At 43.9% G+C, this 20,000-nt stretch overlaps 2 protein-coding genes across 3 annotated transcripts in view; one reads left to right on the top strand and one right to left on the bottom strand.

Annotated features, from left to right (window-relative positions):
* Window positions 1-2,395: 2,395 nt before the first annotated feature.
* LOC308697066 (nucleoside diphosphate kinase A 2-like) lies at window positions 2,396-5,205 on the bottom strand. Its single transcript, XM_081376145.1, has 5 exons — window positions 5,113-5,205; window positions 3,348-3,480; window positions 3,153-3,254; window positions 2,974-3,086; window positions 2,396-2,598 (listed from the first exon to the last, which is right to left on the bottom strand). The coding sequence occupies exons 2-5, from the start codon at window positions 3,474-3,476 to the stop codon at window positions 2,481-2,483; spliced, it is 462 nt and encodes a 153-aa protein (XP_081232271.1). The 5' UTR covers window positions 3,477-3,480; window positions 5,113-5,205; the 3' UTR covers window positions 2,396-2,480.
* A 10,488-nt stretch (window positions 5,206-15,693) lies between these two features.
* Window positions 15,694-20,000, top strand: part of utp18 (UTP18 small subunit processome component) — a 21,731-nt gene continuing 17,424 nt past the window's right edge. Inside the window, exons 1-2 of one of the 2 annotated variants that reach the window (XM_081376741.1) lie at window positions 15,907-16,137; window positions 16,228-16,333. In XM_081376741.1, coding sequence (XP_081232867.1) covers window positions 15,989-16,137; window positions 16,228-16,333 — 255 coding nt within the window. In that variant the 5' untranslated portion in view covers window positions 15,907-15,988. Of the gene's footprint in view, window positions 16,334-20,000 lie in introns of both variants that reach the window. The other variant, XM_081376740.1, reaches the window with a different exon arrangement.

Raw genomic sequence — 20,000 nt, 5'->3', positions numbered from 1 at the left:
AGCCCGTGCAGCAGGGCAACTGGGTGACGGTGAGACGCTGTAGTCGCGGGACAGAACACCGCTCTTCCGTTCCGATTACAACTTCAAACAGATTCTCCCCACTCAGTGAAACACCCACTGAGAATCCTGTTCAATGTGCTCTAGTTATTGGCGATTCTATCACACGGAACGTGAATATAGAGACACCAGCCACCATAGTCACATGTTTGCCTGGAGCCAGAGCGCCTGACATCAAAGCAAATCAAATCAAAGCAAAGCAAAAGTGCTGGCTAATGCTAATCGTTAATTCTCTAATTCACGTCTACTGAATTGGCATCTAAGCTAATTTTAGTCTTTTTGTTTATCCCGAGGTTTTCCCGCAGCCTGCCGGATCCAGGCTGTATCCAGATCTGATGAAGGACCTTCGCCTGGACCCGATGTCATAGCGGGGTGCTAAAGTGCCATCTATTTTTTCCTTATGGAGGATCCCTTTACCACTCTACAGATAAAGCGTTGTTGGGAAAATTCAGTTCGCGTATCTACCCCGAAGTGATACAATTCTGTATCAAAATGTTAAGGCCAGACAAGTCGTTTTTTAAGGCTTGGTTTGTAGGGAATTACAAACCTGCGCACATATATTCAAACACGCATACCAATAGACTGAGCTCGTAATACGCATGTGCACCATCAGCGTTCTCACAGGTTTCACGTTTAAAGTTTGTGTAGAGTTTCCTGTTAAAACGGTGTCGTGTTAGCGGCCCCTAATTTAATAACTAATGATCGTTGCGACCAAAGTGAATCAATCAAACTAACTTTAGCTGGACAATAAGTTTATTCAAGAACTGCTATAAAGCCAAAACAATCTCTGTTACTTTAAACTATCCTTGTATCTCTGTAAAGCCGCTTTGGAACAATCTACATGGTTAAAAGCACTATATAAATGAAGATGACTTGACTGGACGTTGGATGTTAGACTCCGCCAGTCGGAGATCACCAAAATTAATATTAAAGAGGTGTGTGAACTCGCAAGATGTCCGGCACTGTAATTTGCTCTGGCCCCCTTCCTGTTCGCAGGAGTGATGAGATAGTTAATAGATTATTGTCCTCACTCAATGGCTGGCTGTCGAGGTGGTGTCCGCAAAATAATACAGAATTCATAGACAATTGGAAAAGTTTTTGGGGCAAACCTGACCTGTTGAAAAGAGATGGTATTCATCCCTCCTGGGATGGTGCTGCTCTTCTCTCTAGTAATATGGCTCATAGTCTTAGAGCTCAAACATGACAATCTGGGGCTCAGGTCAGGAAGCAGACAGATTGGCTAAACCGACCGTCTGCTAGCGGCCTCGCGTCACCAAGGTCAGATAAATCCCATCACATAGAGCCTCTTTCACCTAGCTATCATCATATAGAGACTGTGTCTGTTCCCCGAACTAGGACATACAAAAAACGTTTAAACCCAACTAAGGTTAAAAATGTCATTGATGTTCAACAAATAAAAAACAGCTATAATACAGATGAGCAAATGCTAAAGCTTGGGTTGCTGAATATTAGATCGCTTACTTCAAAAGCACTCATTGTTAATGATATGATTTCAGATAATAACTCGTAATACGCATGTGCACACCTTCAGCGTCCTCACGGGTTTGCATAGAAAGAACTTTAAGAGTTTGTTAGAACGGTGTGTGTTAGCGGCCCCTAAGCTAACAACTAATGATCTTTGCGACAGAAGTGAATCCATCAAACTAACTTTATCTGGACTATAACTTTATTCTAGATCTGCTGTAAAGCCCAAACAATCTGTTACTGTACTCTCCAATTATCTCTGTAAAGCCACTTTGTAACAATATATATTGTTAAAAGCGCTATATAAATGACATGAAAAGAAATAAAATGGCACGAGAAACCCAATTTCCTTTAAAAAAATAAAATAAATCTTAAATACAACTGATAAACAAAATGATATACAATCAGAGAAGAGTCAGAAAAGGGGAGATTTTTTATTGAGCTTGAACAAGAGTTCTCCATCGGTCTCTGATGAAGCAGTGGAGCTGAAGAGACGCAGACACGAGCTTCATACCCGGACACACACACACGCTCCCAGGAGGCTTTCACAGCCACAGACACACCAGTCGTGATGTATTCGGTGGAAGAGAGACCGAGAGCTTGAATAAATCTAAGTGCAAGTGTTAAAATAGTTTGAGCTTCTAGATAACATTAAGGCTAAACCAAACCAATCCATAATTCAACTTTGCATTTTAATTTATTTTATTAAAATTCACATTTGGGATTTTTTATTCATGCAACCAACTAAACTCCGTGTCATCCAGCTGACCGTTCTTCTGATCCTCGTCACGTCAGGGCGGATTAAAACAAAAGCTAGTTTGGAGAATGATTGAAGAATAAAGAGAAGAATATATGAAAGTGAGACTCCAGGTTTTATTTAAACAAGTGCTTGAGACAGACAGACACACACACACTCCAGTGGGGGTCGATGTGCGTGTTCACTCGTAGAGCCAGGGTTGCGCGCAGCTCTTGTAGCACACCAGCTCCTCAGGCTTAAACCACAGGGCGATCTCTTTATTAGCGGCGGCCACCGAGTCGCTGCCGTGGATCAGGTTCCTGAAGCACACACACACACACAAATCAGCGTCATTCTCAGGGTGGGGAACTTACTTTAAAGTAATGCATTACAATATTGTGTTACTCCCCAAAAAAAGTACCTAATTGCGTTAATTAGTAAATGCATGTTCACATTTATTTAGTCTAGAACTTAAATAACCATCATGTTCTCACACACACACTTTATTTCTCTCAACATGAGGACAGGAGAGCTGTCAGACAACAAATGTGGAAAATTAACTGGCGTTACTTATTTGAAGTAGTAACTTAGATATTTTGTAACATAATATAATAGTAAAGTAATCTGATTGCGTAACTCTAGTAGCGAGTTAAACCCGGCGCGGGTTATTCTCGCGCTCACACACACACACACACCTGCCCACTTCGATGCAGAGATCACCGCGGATGGTGCCGGGCTTGGAGTCGATGGGGTTGGTCTCGCCGAGCATCACGCGGCTGATCTTCACCACACTCAGGCCCTCCCACACCTGCGGACACACACGTTAGCATCGCACGCTTCATTAGCACACAGCTACAGATGGTCGATGGCTCACCATGGCCAGCACCGGCCCGTTGGCCATGTACTTCACCAGCCCGGCGTAGAAGGGCATGTCCTTCAGGTCGATGTAGTGCTCCTTCAGCAGAGTCTCAGACGCCTGCGAGCAGAGACACGTTAGCATGAGCGCGCAGAGACCGTTAGCATGAGCGAGGAGAGACCGTTAGCATGCGCTGCTGATGAACACACACACCTGCAGGAACTTGGCGGCCACCAGCCGGAAGCCCTTCTGCTCGAAGCGCTTGATGACCTCTCCCATCAGGCCTCGCTGCACGCCGTCAGGCTTGATGGCGATGAAGGAACGCTCGACTTTATCAGCCATGACTCTGAGGAGAGAACACACACACGTCTTAGGAGAGAAGCGCACGAACACACACGTCAGAGGAGAGGAGAACACACACATGAGTCTGAGGAGAGAAGAACGAACACACACGAGTCTGAGGAGAGAACACACACGTCTTAGGAGAGAAGCGCATGAACACACACGTCAGAGGAGAGGAGAACACACACACGAGTCTGAGAAGAGAAGAACGAACACACACACACACGAGTCTGAGGAGAGAAGCGCACGAACACACACGTCAGAGGAGAGGAGAACACACACATGAGTCTGAGGAGAGAAGAACGAACACACACGAGTCTGAGGAGAGAACACACACGTCTTAGGAGAGAAGCGCATGAACACACACGTCAGAGGAGAGGAGAACACACACACGAGTCTGAGAAGAGAAGAACGAACACACACACACACGAGTCTGAGGAGAGAAGCGCACGAACACACACGTCAGAGGAGAGGAGAACACACACATGAGTCTGAGGAGAGAAGAACGAACACACACGAGTCTGAGGAGAGAACACACACGTCTTAGGAGAGAAGCGCATGAACACACACGTCAGAGGAGAGGAGAACACACACACGAGTCTGAGAAGAGAAGAACGAACACACACACACACACGAGTCTGAGGAGAGAAGCGCACGAACACACACGTCAGAGGAGAGGAGAACACACAAGTCTGAGAAGAGAAGAACGAACACACACACACACACACACGAGTCTGAGGAGAGAAGCGCGCACACACACACGTCAAAAAACTAAACTGAGTTTCAAACTTTCATGATCACTTCTCATTTAAAAATTTTAATTATATTTTAATATTGATTGTAACCGTTTTGTAAGTATTATTGAATAATAATTATGGTGATATTCAGTAGTAGGAGTGTATGCACATGTTAGTGTAAGAGTGATCAGGTCGAGTGCAGCTCTTTGTACCACACACACACACACACTCTCTTCCCTGCCATCAAAGCAAGTCACGTGACACCCGGACCACGGGTAAAGATCTCGCACATGCGCACAGCAGATTCCGCTGAACGGCATAATGGAAGTGTTCTCCTCTCACCCTCTAAAAGTATAAACTTTTTGATCAGACGTTACCTTTGCACAAGGCAATGGCGTGTGCCGAGAATATGTCTATAGCGGACTGCATTCACAATATAGCACGATCTTATGTTTGAATTAAGCCAAACTTCATTCAACAAGTTCAGATTGAATCCAGTCAGAGAAATGCGAGACGCGCGGCAGATATTCACCCGCATGCGCAGTAGCGCTTCAGACTCCCGCATGCGCAGTAGCGCTTCAGACAGACTCCCGCATGCGCAGCAGCGCTCAGTTTCAGACAGGCAGCCGCATGTTACAGTGGTTACAGATGTTCATGCAGCGATTCATGTAGCGGGTCCATTTCCATTTAAACATGATTCTGTCGCACTACTATAATCTAGACCTGAAGTGTGAGAGTGTGTGTGAGAGAGAGAAAGAGAAAGAGAGAGAGAGAGAGAGAGAGAGAGAGTGCGGACCACACAACCAGCGAATAAAGCCACAGTGCTATCACGACACAAACGAAGGAAATGAGAGTGCACTTATGAAATCAAACAAGTGAAAACGGATAAAAACACACACCTTACGGACTCGATGAGGCGTTCGTGAAGCGGATCTTGAGGACGGAAGGCGACCGGAGACAGAGAGCGCAGTGCGCGTGCGCCTCTTTTATAAAGGCGGGGAGGGGGCGTGGTGGGGGCGTGGCCGACGACGAGCAATGAAACATTATATTCATATCATACCAGATCATATTCATATCTTAAACCAACAAATAAATAAAAAATAACAATAATAATAGCAAGAAAATCAGCAAAAAATTATCATAAAATACTACTACTACTACTACTACTAATAATAATACAAATATATAAAATAAATAAACAACAAAATAACACAAAAATGAAGAACTATATACATGGGGTATTGAAATCCTTAAAAAGGCTTTACAACAATCTATAGTGTTTTACCTCAGTGTTCCTCCAACGCTCTTACTAACAAAGCTCAAACTTTAATTGTACAAAACTAGGTGTATCTTATCATCCTATGCATTTATGAATGTGATATTTCTCTAAAATAGTAAACAAATAAGAAAAAAACATCTTTTCTAAAGGCTCATCATAAAAAATATTTTTGTCCTCAAAGTAATGTCAGTTCCAGAAATCTCCTTAAAAATACCTTAAAATTACACCAGAACAATACAAAAATAAAAACTCTCATGATTCACATTAAACACACATTTCACATCAATATCTTTCTTAAACCTTTTAATGACCTGATTTACTGGGTAAATATAATGCATAGGAAATATCATGAATCTTATAATGACCCAGAATCTGCTGAAACATGAAATCCCACCAAATGTCCTGAAAGAACGGCATATCTGAGGAAACTGTTGTTGCATTTTTATCAACATTACTTCTAACCATCTTTAGACTGAAGTCAGTAGTTATATTCAGATGTACAGTAACAGCTGCACAATCCTCTGCAAATATGCTGGAAGCTTCATTTATCCAGACATTCTCCATATGAAAGTAAGAGACCGTCATGGAGAAGCAACTATAAAATATTATTTATAAGCCAATATTCAAAAAACAGTCTCCTATTCTTATATTTAATATCTTTATTATTCCATAGCAACAGAGAGAAGCGGTGTGTGTACAGCAGAGCTTCTAAACATTAGACAGCTTGACAGAGATTTATTAATATAAAGTTGCAAATGAGGAGAAACTTCATCCATCAGACACCCCCCCCCCCCCGACACCCCCCCCCCCCCCCCCGACACTCCCACTCTGGCAGCAGCGCTTGAAGGACAAACCCAAAATAAAAAGGTTGCAGCTTCTGAAAGTCACACAACCATCAAAGCCAACACTTGAGAGTTTACAGTTCAAGACTCAGGTCATATGAAGCATTGCAGACTGGACTCGATTATATAATACAGTGCATAACCATTTAAAGCATTGTTCAGATGGCAGTCGTCGTGGGCAGAGGCCAGAGGCACTTACTATTTTTACATTGCATAGGAAATAAATGACAGGCATGCCATCATCACAAAGTCACAAAGTCACAGTCACAATGTCATAATGCTTATGTGATGCATATATCATGTAAAGAAGTGTGTGTCTCAGACTGTGTGTAAGAGCTGCAGTCACTGGAAAATCACACACAAACCGTATATCATCGTAATTGCGTGTTTATCAGCTTCTTGTTTCCAGGTGTAGAAATGCTGCTTTTTAGCGTTCAATGATATTTTCAGTTACACGAAATCATGAATAGTTTTGGAAAGATGTTTGACGTTGTTGTTTTTTCAAATGCATGTTATAAGCGACTCAAACTCACAGTGCTTTCAGAGTGAGCCGCGTTACTGAGCCGTATGGCACTGACAAACTGCACATAACTAATGATCACAGCCTTAGCGATTTTAAAATCACGATAAGCCATCTCGATTTAAGTGCGATTACATGGAAAGGGCGATTAATCGTTCAGCCCTAAAAGAAAGGGTATTCAGTAAGACGAAATATTTTCAAAATGTGATAATAAATCAATATTTCTTCAAATATGCGCACTGTGAACTAAGATCCGTGTCGTACGCTGCATGTCTGCATGTGAACTCAGATACCCTGAGAGACGTGACTGACTGCATATGAGAGATGATATTCCAGTCAACATTACAGACGGATTATTGTGCAAGAAATGAATGTCACTGCAACCAGTTTTATCATAAACAGTGAATATCGCAGCTTTCATCTTTCATCTTTCTAATGATGCTCAAGTAAGATGCTTTAATGTGAGGTGAAGCCATAATCTGGAGCCATCGGTGAACTTTGACCCTAAAGGGGTTAAAAACTATAGTTCTGGGATATAATACCACAGTTTGTTATTAGATATGATACAATTCTGAATCCATTTAATTTTAAAGATAGTAAAGCATTAAACCTCCTTGATGAAATAAATGCCCTGATATTCCTCTATTTCCCTGTATTTCAGTGATATTCCTGTATTTCCCTGTATTTCAGTGATATTCCTCTATTTCAGTGATATTCCTCTATTTCCCTGTATTTCAGTGATATTCCTCTATTTCCCTGTATTTCAGTGATATTCCTCTATTTCAGTGATATTCCTTTATTTCCCTGTATTTCAGTGATATTCCTCTATTTCAGTGATATTCCTGTATTTCAGTGATATTCCTCTATTTCCCTGTATTTCAGTGATATTCCTCTATTTCCCTGTATTTCAGTGATATTCCTCTATTTTAGTGATATTCCTCTATTTCCCTGTATTTCAGTGATATTCCTGTATTTCAGTGATATTCCTCTATTTCCCTGTATTTCAGTGATATTCCTCTATTTCCATGTATTTCAGTGATATTCCTGTATTTCAGTGATATTCCTGTATTTCAGTGATATTCCTCTATTTCAGTGATATTACTGTATTTCAGTGATATTCCTGTATTCCTAACCCTAACCCTGTCCTGCTCTTCCAAACACAATTATTTCAGTGATATTCCTCTATTTCCCTGTATTTCAGTGATATTCCTGTATTTCAATGATATTCCTGTATTTCAGTGATATTCCTGTATTTCAGTGATATTTCTCTATTTCAGTGATATTCCTCTATTTCCCTGTATTTCAGTGATATTCCTCTATTTCCCTGTATTTCAGTGATATTCCTCTATTTCCCTGTATTTCAGTGATATTCCTCTATTTCCCTGTATTTCAGTGATATTCCTGCTATTTCCCTGTATTTCAGTGATATTCCTCTATTTCCCTGTATTTCAGTGATATTCCTGCTATTTCCCTGTATTTCAGTGATATTCCTGTATTTCAATGATATTCCTGTATTTCAGTGATATTTTTCTATTTCAGTGATATTCCTCTATTTCCCTGTATTTCAGTGATATTCCTCTATTTCCCTGTATTTCAGTGATATTCCTCTATTTCCCTGTATTTCAGTGATATTCCTGCTATTTCCTTGTATTTCAGTGATATTCCTGTATTTCAGTGATATTCCTCTATTTCCCTGTATTTCAGTGATATTCCTCTATTTCAGTGATATTCCTCTATTTCCCTGTATTTCAGTGATATTCCTGTATTTCCCTGTATTTCAGTGATATTCCTGTATTTCAGTGATATTCCTCTATTTCCCTGTATTTCAGTGATATTCCTCTATTTCCCTCTATTTCGGTGATATTCCCGTATTTCAGTGATATTCCTCAATTTCCCTGTTTTTCAGTGATATTCCTCTATTTCCCTGTATTTCAGTGATATTCCTGTATTTCAGTGATATTCCTCTATTTCAGTGATATTCCTGTATTTCAGTGATATTCCTCTATTTCCCTGTATTTCAGTGATATTCCTCTATTTCCATGTATTTCAGTGATATTCCTGTATTTCAGTGATATTCCTCTATTTCAGTGATATTCCTGTATTTCAGTGATATTCCTGTATTCCTAACCCTAACCCTGTCCTGCTCTTCCAAACACAATTATTTCAGTGATATTCCTCTATTTCCCTGTATTTCAGTGATATTCCTGTATTTCAATGATATTCCTGTATTTCAGTGATATTCCTGTATTTCAGTGATATTCCTCTATTTCCCTGTATTTCAGTGATATTCCTGCTATTTCCCTGTATTTCAGTGATATTCCTGTATTTCAGTGATATTCCTCTATTTCAGTGATATTCCTCTATTTCCCTGTATTTCAGTGATATTCCTCTATTTCCCTGTATTTCAGTGATATTCCTCTATTTCAGTGATATTCCTGTATTTCAGTGATATTCCTCTATTTCCCTGTATTTCAGTGATATTCCTCTATTTCCCTGTATTTCAGTGATATTCCTCTATTTCCGTGATATTCCTCTATTTCCCTGTATTTCAGTGATATTCCTGTATTTCCCTGTATTTCAGTGATATTCCTCTATTTCCCTGTATTTCAGTGATATTCCTCTATTTCCCTCTATTTCGGTGATATTCCCGTATTTCAGTGATATTCCTCAATGTCCCTGTATTTCAGTGATATTCCTCTATTTCCCTGTATTTCAGTGATATTCCTGTATTTCAGTGATATTCCTCTATTTCAGTGATATTCCTGTATTTCAGTGATATTCCTCTATTTCCCTGTATTTCAGTGATATTCCTCTATTTCCCTGTATTTCAGTGATATTCCTCTATTTCAGTGATATTCCTGTATTTCAGTGATATTCCTGTATTCCTAACCCTAACCCTGTCTTGCTCTTCCAAACACAATTATGGATTTTCTTATTAGCGTGTCGAATAATAAATCTAAAGCACTGCAGTGTAAGCTAATCTTCAACCCTTAAACCCTTTAGAGCAATATCAAAGATGAATAATTAACCGAGTTTTATGTTTGTTAGTGCGTTCTGACACACTGTATATTAGTGCTAACTGGGACAGCTTTATTTCCAGAGCCATCCAAGGGAAAAGATCCTCCTGGCAGGAATATCCCTCAGCTGGTGAAACAGGAGGAGCGGTATCTGACACTCGAGGCTGAGGCTGCGTTCCACTCCGCTTATAGACATGCACTCGGCAGGACCTACGCACGGCCCTCCGGAGAATCCCACGGGATCCGGACACAGGTTTATCCGACCCTCGACCCGGAGCGAGTCCACTTGTCCACCTCACAGCTCCACATCCCACAATGCAACGCGATTGTGATGTCACTGCATATCGCCTGTAATTTACCACCTCAAACAATGATATATTAATTATTATTTTATACATTTAAAACAACCCAAATACACATTTATACATATAGAATGCTGCATTAAATACATTAGTAAGTGAAAATAAGTAAATAAAATATCAACTCCAGCGGATTCAAGTGATCAAAACGATCCAGTTTAGCATCGAGAGGGTTCTGTCAACACTGTACTGGCTCCCTATTAAACATCCTATAAACTTTAAAATATGCCTAACTTACTTACAAAGCACTAAATGGTTTAGCTCCGCAGTGCTTGAGCGAGCTCTTAACGCATTATAGTGCTTCACGTCTATTGCGATCTCTAAACTCCGGCCAGTTGATGATACCTAGAATATCTAAATCGACTGCTGGCGGTAGATCCTTCTCCTATTTAGCACCAAAACTCTGGAACAGCCTTCCTAACATTGTCCGGGAAGCAGACACACTCTGTCAGTTCAGACTAAAAACACATCTCTTCAACCTAGCATTCACATAACACATGTGTGAGTCTAACAGAAGGACGGACTAAACCAGTCAAACATCAGCTGAGTTCATAACATTGGGTTCTGCTCATATTTTATTACAGTTTTCTGAACTATAGCGAATAAACTGGTGATGTGAGGAATGTTGAAGGTGTGTGAGAGGATGCTGGTTTGGCTGTATATCCGAGACTGAGTCGAGTCAGCTTTATTTATTCAGCGCTTTTACAGAGTTTCAGAGCAGCTTCACAGAGACAACAGGAAAATAATGCAAGAGTTTGTGTCCAGAAGAAAACAGCGTCTCAGTCCGGCTTAAGTCAGTTCAGAGATGGCTGTTTTTTGTTGTAAAAAGTTATTAATTTAGTTAATTTATATACATATATACAGCCGCTCTGGAGAGACCGTGATGTCATCGTCCAGCTCAGTTCAGTTCTCATATAATGGTGTCAGTGCAGGAGAGCAATAATATTGATGAATATTTAATTAAATGTTAAATTGAATCTCCCCAACTAAGCAAGCCAAAAGCCAGAGGCAACAAAGGAGGAGAGGCGACAGTGAAGGAACCAGAACTCCATCAGGACAGAATGGAGGAAAGCCTTGTGAGAATCCAGACCCAGACTTCTCCTCAACGAGCGACGGTGTGTGTGATTAGGGTTATGATTCAGGCAGGGTTACAGGTCAGAGGTCAGACTGGATCAGAACATGCAGAATATTATCCAGTCCATCTGGTTGGGAAGTTAGTAGCGAGGGAAGGGCATTCGCCTGCGTATACTGCATTCCTAGCTGTGTTGTGTGTTTCCCTGTGTCAGCTATGTTGTGTGTTTGCCTGTGTCAGCTGTGTTGTGTGTTTGCCTGTGTCAGCTGTGTTGTGTGTTTCCCTGTGTCAGCTATGTTGTGTGTTTCCCTGTGTCAGCTGTGTTGTGTGTTTACCTGTGTCAGCTGTGTGTGTTTGCCTGTGTCAGCTCTGTTGTGTGTTTGCCTGTGTCAGCTGTGTTGTGTGTTTGCCTGTGTCAGCTGTGTTGTGTGTTTGCCTGTGTCAGCTGTGTTGTGTGTTTCCCTGTGTCAGCTGTGTTGTGTGTTTCCCTGTGTCAGCTGTGTTGTGTGTTTCCCTGTGTCAGCTGTGTTGTGTGTTTGCCTGTGTCAGCTGTGTTGTGTGTTTGCCTGTGTCGGCTGTGTTGTGTGTTTCCCTGTGTCAGCTGTGTTGTGTGTTTCCCTGTGTCAGCTGTGTTGTGTGTTTGCCTGTGTCAGCTGTGTTGTGTGTTTACCTGTGTCAGCTGTGTGTGTTTCCCTGTGTCAGCTGTGTTGTGTGTTTACCTGTGTCAGCTGTGTGTGTTTGCCTGTGTCAGCTGTGTTGTGTGTTTGCCTGTGTCAGCTGTGTTGTGTGTTTGCCTGTGTCGGCTGTGTTGTGTGTTTTCCTGTGTCGGCTGTGTTGTGTTTCCCTGTGTCAGCTGTGTTGTGTTTACCTGTGTCAGCTGTGTGTGTTTGCCTGTGTCAGCTGTGTTGTGTGTTTATCTGTGTCAGCTGTGTTGTGTGTTTCCCTGTGTCAGCTGTGTTGTGTATTTACCTGTGTCAGCTGTGTTGTGTGTTTGCCTGTGTCAGCTGTGTTGTGTGTTTACCTGTGTTGTGTGTTTGCCTGTGTCAGCTGTGTTGTGTGTTTGCCTGTGTCAGCTGTGTTGTGTGTTTGCCTGTGTCAGCTGTGTTGTGTGTTTACCTGTGTCAGCTGTGTGTGTTTGCCTGTGTCAGCTGTGTTGTGTGTTTGCCTGTGTCAGCTGTGTTGTGTGTTTGCCTGTGTTGGCTGTGTTGTGTGTTTGCCTGTGTCGGCTGTGTTGTGTGTTTCCCTGTGTCGGCTGTGTTGTGTGTTTGCCTGTGTCGGCTGTGTTGTGTGTTTCCCTGTGTCAGCTGTGTTGTGTGTTTCCCTGTGTCAGCTATGTTGTGTGTTTCCCTGTGTCAGCTGTGTTGTGTGTTTACCTGTGTCAGATGTGTTGTGTGTTTACCTGTGTCAGCTGTGTGTGTTTGCCTGTGTCAGCTGTGTTGTGTGTTTGCCTGTGTCAGCTGTGTTGTGTGTTTGCCTGTGTCAGCTGTGTTGTGTGTTTCCCTGTGTCAGCTGTGTTGTGTGTTTACCTGTGTCAGCTGTGTTGTGTGTTTCCCTGTGTCAGCTGTGTTGTGTGTTTGCCTGTGTCAGCTGTGTTGTGTGTTTCCCTGTGTCAGCTGTGTTGTGTGTTTCCCTGTGTCAGCTGTGTTGTGTGTTTGCCTGTGTCAGCTGTGTTGTGTGTTTCCCTGTGTCAGCTGTGTTGTGTGTTTGCCTGTGTCAGCTGTGTTGTGTGTTTGCCTGTGTCAGCTGTGTTGTGTGTTTCCCTGTGTCAGCTGTGTTGTGTTTACCTGTGTCAGCTGTGTTGTGTTTACCTGTGTCAGCTGTGTGTGTTTACCTGTGTCAGCTGTGTTGTGTTTGCCTGTGTCAGCTGTGTTGTGTGTTTGCCTGTGTCAGCTGTGTTGTGTGTTTCCCTGTGTGTGTTTCCCTGTGTCAGCTGTGTTGTGTGTTTGCCTGTGTCAGCTGTGTTGTGTGTTTGCCTGTGTCAGCTGTGTTGTGTGTTTCCCTGTGTCAGCTGTGTTGTGTTTCCCTGTGTGTGTTTCCCTGTGTCAGCTGTGTTGTGTGTTTACCTGTGTCAGCTGTGTTGTGTGTTTCCCTGTGTCAGCTGTGTTGTGTTTCCCTGTGTCAGCTGTGTTGTGTGTTTCCCTGTGTCAGATGTGTTGTGTGTTTGCCTGTGTCAGCTGTGTTGTGTGTTTGCCTGTGTCAGCTGTGTTGTGTGTTTCCCTGTGTCAGATGTGTTGTGTTTACCTGTGTCAGCTGTGTTGTGTTTACCTGTGTCAGCTGTGTGTGTTTACCTGTGTCAGCTGTGTTGTGTTTGCCTGAGTCAGCTGTGTTGTGTGTTTGCCTGTGTCAGCTGTGTTGTGTGTTTCCCTGTGTCAGCTGTGTTGTGTGTTTCCCTGTGTGTGTTTCCCTGTGTCAGCTGTGTTGTGTGTTTGCCTGTGTCAGCTGTGTTGTGTGTTTGCCTGTGTCAGCTGTGTTGTGTGTTTCCCTGTGTCAGCTGTGTTGTGTTTCCCTGTGTCAGCTGTGTTGTGTGTTTCCCTGTGTCAGATGTGTTGTGTGTTTGCCTGTGTCAGCTGTGTTGTGTGTTTGCCTGTGTCAGCTGTGTTGTGTGTTTCCCTGTGTCAGATGTGTTGTGTTTACCTGTGTCAGCTGTGTTGTGTTTACCTGTGTCAGCTGTGTGTGTTTACCTGTGTCAGCTGTGTTGTGTTTGCCTGTGTCAGCTGTGTTGTGTGTTTGCCTGTGTCAGCTGTGTTGTGTGTTTCCCTGTGTCAGCTGTGTTGTGTGTTTCCCTGTGTGTGTTTCCCTGTGTCAGCTGTGTTGTGTTTCCCTGTGTCAGCTGTGTTGTGTGTTTGCCTGTGTCAGCTGTGTTGTGTGTTTCCCTGTGTCAGCTGTGTTGTGTGTTTGCCTGTGTCAGCTGTGTTGTGTGTTTGCCTGTGTCAGCTGTGTTGTGTTTCCCTGTGTCAGCTGTGTTGTGTTTACCTGTGTCAGCTGTGTTGTGTGTTTGCCTGTGTCAGCTGTGTTGTGTGTTTACCTGTGTCAGCTGTGTTGTGTGTTTACCTGTGTCAGCTGTGTTGTGTGTTTCCCTGTGTGTGTTTCCCTGTGTCAGCTGTGTTGTGTGTTTCCCTGTGTCAGCTGTGTTGTGTGTTTGCCTGTGTCAGCTGTGTTGTGTGTTTGCCTGTGTCAGCTGTGTTGTGTTTCCCTGTGTCAGCTGTGTTGTGTTTACCTGTGTCAGCTGTGTTGTGTGTTTGCCTGTGTCAGCTGTGTTGTGTGTTTACCTGTGTCAGCTGTGTTGTGTGTTTACCTGTGTCAGCTGTGTTGTGTGTTTACCTGTGTCAGCTGTGTTGTGTGTTTGCCTGTGTCAGCTGTGTTGTGTGTTTGCCTGTGTCAGCTGTGTTGTGTGTTTGCCTGTGTCAGCTGTGTTGTGTGTTTCCCTGTGTCAGCTGTGTTGTGTGTTTGCCTGTGTCAGCTGTGTTGTGTGTTTGCCTGTGTCAGCTGTGTTGTGTGTTTCCCTGTGTCAGCTGTGTTGTGTGTTTGCCTGTGTCAGCTGTGTTGTGTTTACCTGTGTCAGCTGTGTTGTGTGTTTCCCTGTGTCAGCTGTGTTGTGTGTTTGCCTGTGTCAGCTGTGTTGTGTGTTTCCCTGTGTCAGCTGTGTTGTGTGTTTGCCTGTGTCAGCTGTGTTGTGTTTGCCTGTGTCAGCTGTGTTGTGTGTTTCCCTGTGTCAGCTGTGTTGTGTGTTTGCCTGTGTCAGCTGTGTTGTGTGTTTGCCTGTGTCAGCTGTGTTGTCGACGCCTCGAGAGGAAAGAAAGTGCAGAGCTGAAAGCTCCAGAGTGACTGAAGGATTGCCGTAAAGCAGTATCTCTGGTCGTACGATGTGTATGACGTCATTGACACTTTAAAGGACTTTTTAAAGCAAATAAGTGACTCTAAAAAAATCTAACACCCGGCAATGTGTAATTTCTTTGCATTTCCTTTCAAATACAACATTCAAATTACTAGACAAAAAATTATATCCTGAGAAAAGTGGATTTTGAGGGGTATAGCGCCATAGACCATAGCGCCCTCATATGGAGCCAGAGTGGAACTGCACTCGTCCTGTGAGCGCCCTCATGTGGAGCCAGAGTGGAACTGCACTCGTCCTGTGAGCGCCCTCATATGGAGCCAGAGTGGAACTGCACTCGTCCTGTGAGCGCCCTCATGTGGAGCCAGAGTGGAACTGCACTCGTCCTGTGAGCGCCCTCATGTGGAGCCAGAGTGGAACTGCACTCGTCCTGTGAGCGCCCTCATGTGGAGCCAGAGTGGAACTGCACTCGTCCTGTGAGCGCCCTCATGTGGAGCAAGAGTGGAACTGCACTCGTCCTGTGAGCGCCCTCATGTGGAGCCAGAGTGGAACTGCAACCAGTTCAAAAGAGGTTACTGAGGTTTGTCCAAAAAGATTTGTCGCTAGTCACTTTTTTGAAAATATGTAGCTAAAGTGTTCTGAAAAGTCGCAAAAAATTGTCAACACTGAGGTCACTGACATTGAGACGCAGGGCAGGATTTCATGGTGACTTTACCAGCTCCTGTCCATCGGGTGGCGCTGTCTCTCTCTCTCTCTCTCTCCCTCCCTCCCTCACCGGAAGTGCATCGCACATGTCGCGTCCTCGAGGCTCTCTGTATCGCAGCACGGACTGAAGGAGTGTATTAGCGCGTGTCATGATGGATGATCCGCCGGCGCCTGTCGTTAGGAAGCAGAGGAAGCGGGCGAAGAGGCCGCTGAGCGTCGCGAGCGCGTCGGAGGAGCGCGGTAAACAGCAGAGGCACGCGGAGCTGTGCGAGTCGGAGGAGCGCGGTAAACAGCAGAGGCACGCGGAGCTGTGCGAGTCGGAGGAGCGCGGTAAACAGCAGAGGCACGCGGAGCTGTGCGAGTCGGAGGAGCGCGGTAAACAGCAGAGGCACGCGGAGCTGTGCGCGACGCTCGGCGGGGAGGACGCGTCCGTCAGGCGCCTGGAGGAGCTCGTGTTCGGCGCGGAGGAGCGGCTCGCGGACACACTCGCGCAGGTACAACACACACTTCATCGGGTACAACAAGTCAAGTCAAGTCATCTTCATTTATATAGCGCTTTTAACAATGTAGATTGTCTCAAAGCAGCTTTACAGAGATAAGCGTATAATTTAAGGTAACAGAGATTGTTTCGGCTTTACAGCAGAGTTAAGTTATTTCCATCTAAAGTTAGTTTTAATTGATTTGGTTCCGTTGCAATGATCATTTGTTATTAAATTAGGGGCCGCTAAGACGACACCATTCTCTCTACACAGACTTTAAACGCGAACCTGTGAGAAACGCTGATGGCGGTCACATGCGCATTTAGAATGGGTTCTATAGTTATGTGCGTTAGAATATACGCAGGTTTGGAATTCCCTACAAGCCAAGCCTAAACAAAATACTTGTCTTTCCTTATAAATTTGATAAGGAATTTTATTTTATTTGTTGCTTTGGGGTAGGACCGCGAGACGAATTTTCCCGACAACGCCTTATCTGTAGAGTGGTACACACACACACACACACACACACACACACTTCATCATGTACAACATCAATACACACTTCATCAGCTACAACACACACACACACAAACTTCATCAGGTACAACAACACACACACACACACACACACACACACACACACACACACACACACACACAAACACACTTCATCAGGTACAACATCAACACACACTTCAGCAGCTACAACACACACACACACACACACACACTTCATCAGTTACAACACACACACACACACACACACACACACACACTTCATCAGGTACAACAACACACACACACACACACACACACACACACACACACTTCATCAGGTACAACAACACACACACACACACACACACACACACACACACACACACACACACACACACACACATCAGCATCTAACCCTGCTGTCCTGCTCTCTCACACACACACACACACACACACACACACACACACACACACACACACACACACACACACACTTCATCAGCTACAACAACACACACACACACACACACACACACACACACACACACACACACACACACACACACACTTCATCAGGTACAACATCAACACACACTTCATCGGGTACAACAACAACACACACACACACACACACACACACACTTCATCAGCTACAACATCAACACACACTTCATCAGCTACAACAACACACACACACACACACACACACACACACACACACACACACACACACACACACACTTCATCAGGTACAACATCAACACACACTTCATCGGGTACAACAACACACACACACACACACACACACACACACACACACACACACACACTTCATCAGCTACAACATCAACACACACTTCATCAGCTACAACATCAACACACACTTCATCAGCTACAACACACACACACACACACACACACACACACACACACACACACACACACTTCATCAGCTACAACATCAACACACACTTCATCAGCTACAACACACACACACACACACACACACACACACACACACACACACACACACACACACACACTTCATCAGCTACAACATCAACACACACTTCATCAGCTACAACACACACACACACACACACACACACACACACACACACACACACACACACACACACACACTTCATCATGTACAACATCAATACACATTTCATCAGCTACAACACACACACACAAACTTCATCAGGTACAACAACACACACACACACACACACACACACACACACACACAAACAAACACACTTCATCAGGTACAACATCAACACACACTTCATCAGCTACAACACACACACACACACACACACACACACACACACACACACACACACACACACACACACACACACACACACACACACTTCATCAGTTACAACACACACACACACACACACACACACACACACTTCATCAGGTACAACAACACACACACACACACACACACACACACACACACACACACACACTTCATCAGGTACAACAACACACACACACACACACACACACACACACACACACACACACACACACACACACACACACACACTTCATCAGGTACAACAACACACACACACACACACACACACACACACACAACAGCATCTAACCCTGCTGTCCTGCTCTCTCACACACACACACACACACACACACACACACACACACACACACACACACACATCAGCATCTAACCCTGCTGTCCTGCTCTCTCACACACACACACACACACACACACACACACACACACACACACACACACACACACACACACACACACACTTCATCAGCTACAACATCAACACACTTCATCAGCTACAACAACACACACACACACACACACACACACACACACACACACACACACACTTCATCAGGTACAACATCAACACACACTTCATCGGGTACAACAACAACAACACACACACACACACACACACACACACACACACACACTTCATCAGCTACAACATCAACACACACTTCATCAGCTACAACAACACACACACACACACACACACACACACACACACACTTCATCAGGTACAACATCAACACACACTTCATCGGGTACAACAACACACACACACACACACACACACACACACACACACACACACACACACACACACACACTTCATCAGCTACAACATCAACACACACTTCATCAGCTACAACACACACACACACACACACACACACACACACACACACACACACACACACACACACACACTTCATCAGCTACAACATCAACACACACTTCATCAGCTACAACACACACACACACACACACACACACACACACACACACACACTTCATCATGTACAACATCAATACACATTTCATCAGCTACAACACACACACACAAACTTCATCAGGTACAACACACACACACACACACACACACACACACACACACACACACACACACACACACACACACACAAACACACTTCATCAGGTACAACATCAACACACACTTCATCAGCTACAACACACACACACACACACACACACACACACACACACACACACACACACACACACACACACACACACTTCATCAGTTACAACACACACACACACACACACACACACACACACTTCATCAGTTACAACACACACACACACACACACACACACACACACACTTCATCAGGTACAACAACACACACACACACACACACACACACACACACACACACACACACACACACTTCATCAGGTACAACAACACACACACACACACACACACACACACACACACACTTCATCAGGTACAACAACACACACACACACACACACACACACACACACACACACACTTCATCAGGTACAACAACACACACACACACACACACACACACACACACACACACACACACACACACACACATCAGCATCTAACCCTGCTGTCCTGCTCTCTCTCTCACACACACACACACACACACACACACACACACACACACACACACACACACACACACACACACACATCAGCATCTAACCCTGCTGTCCTGCTCTCTCACACACACACACACACACACACACACACACACACACACACACACACACATATTCTATATATATATTTCATGTGTAGGGAAAGGGTTAAAGCACTGAGTCTCATAAATACGCCATGCATAATAGCAACACAAGATCTAATAA

The sequence above is a fragment of the Scardinius erythrophthalmus genome, assembly GCF_964197995.2.
Source record: "Scardinius erythrophthalmus genome assembly, chromosome: 10".
NCBI lineage: Eukaryota > Metazoa > Chordata > Actinopteri > Cypriniformes > Leuciscidae > Scardinius > Scardinius erythrophthalmus.
This window is presented reverse-complemented; position numbering and strand designations above follow the sequence as displayed.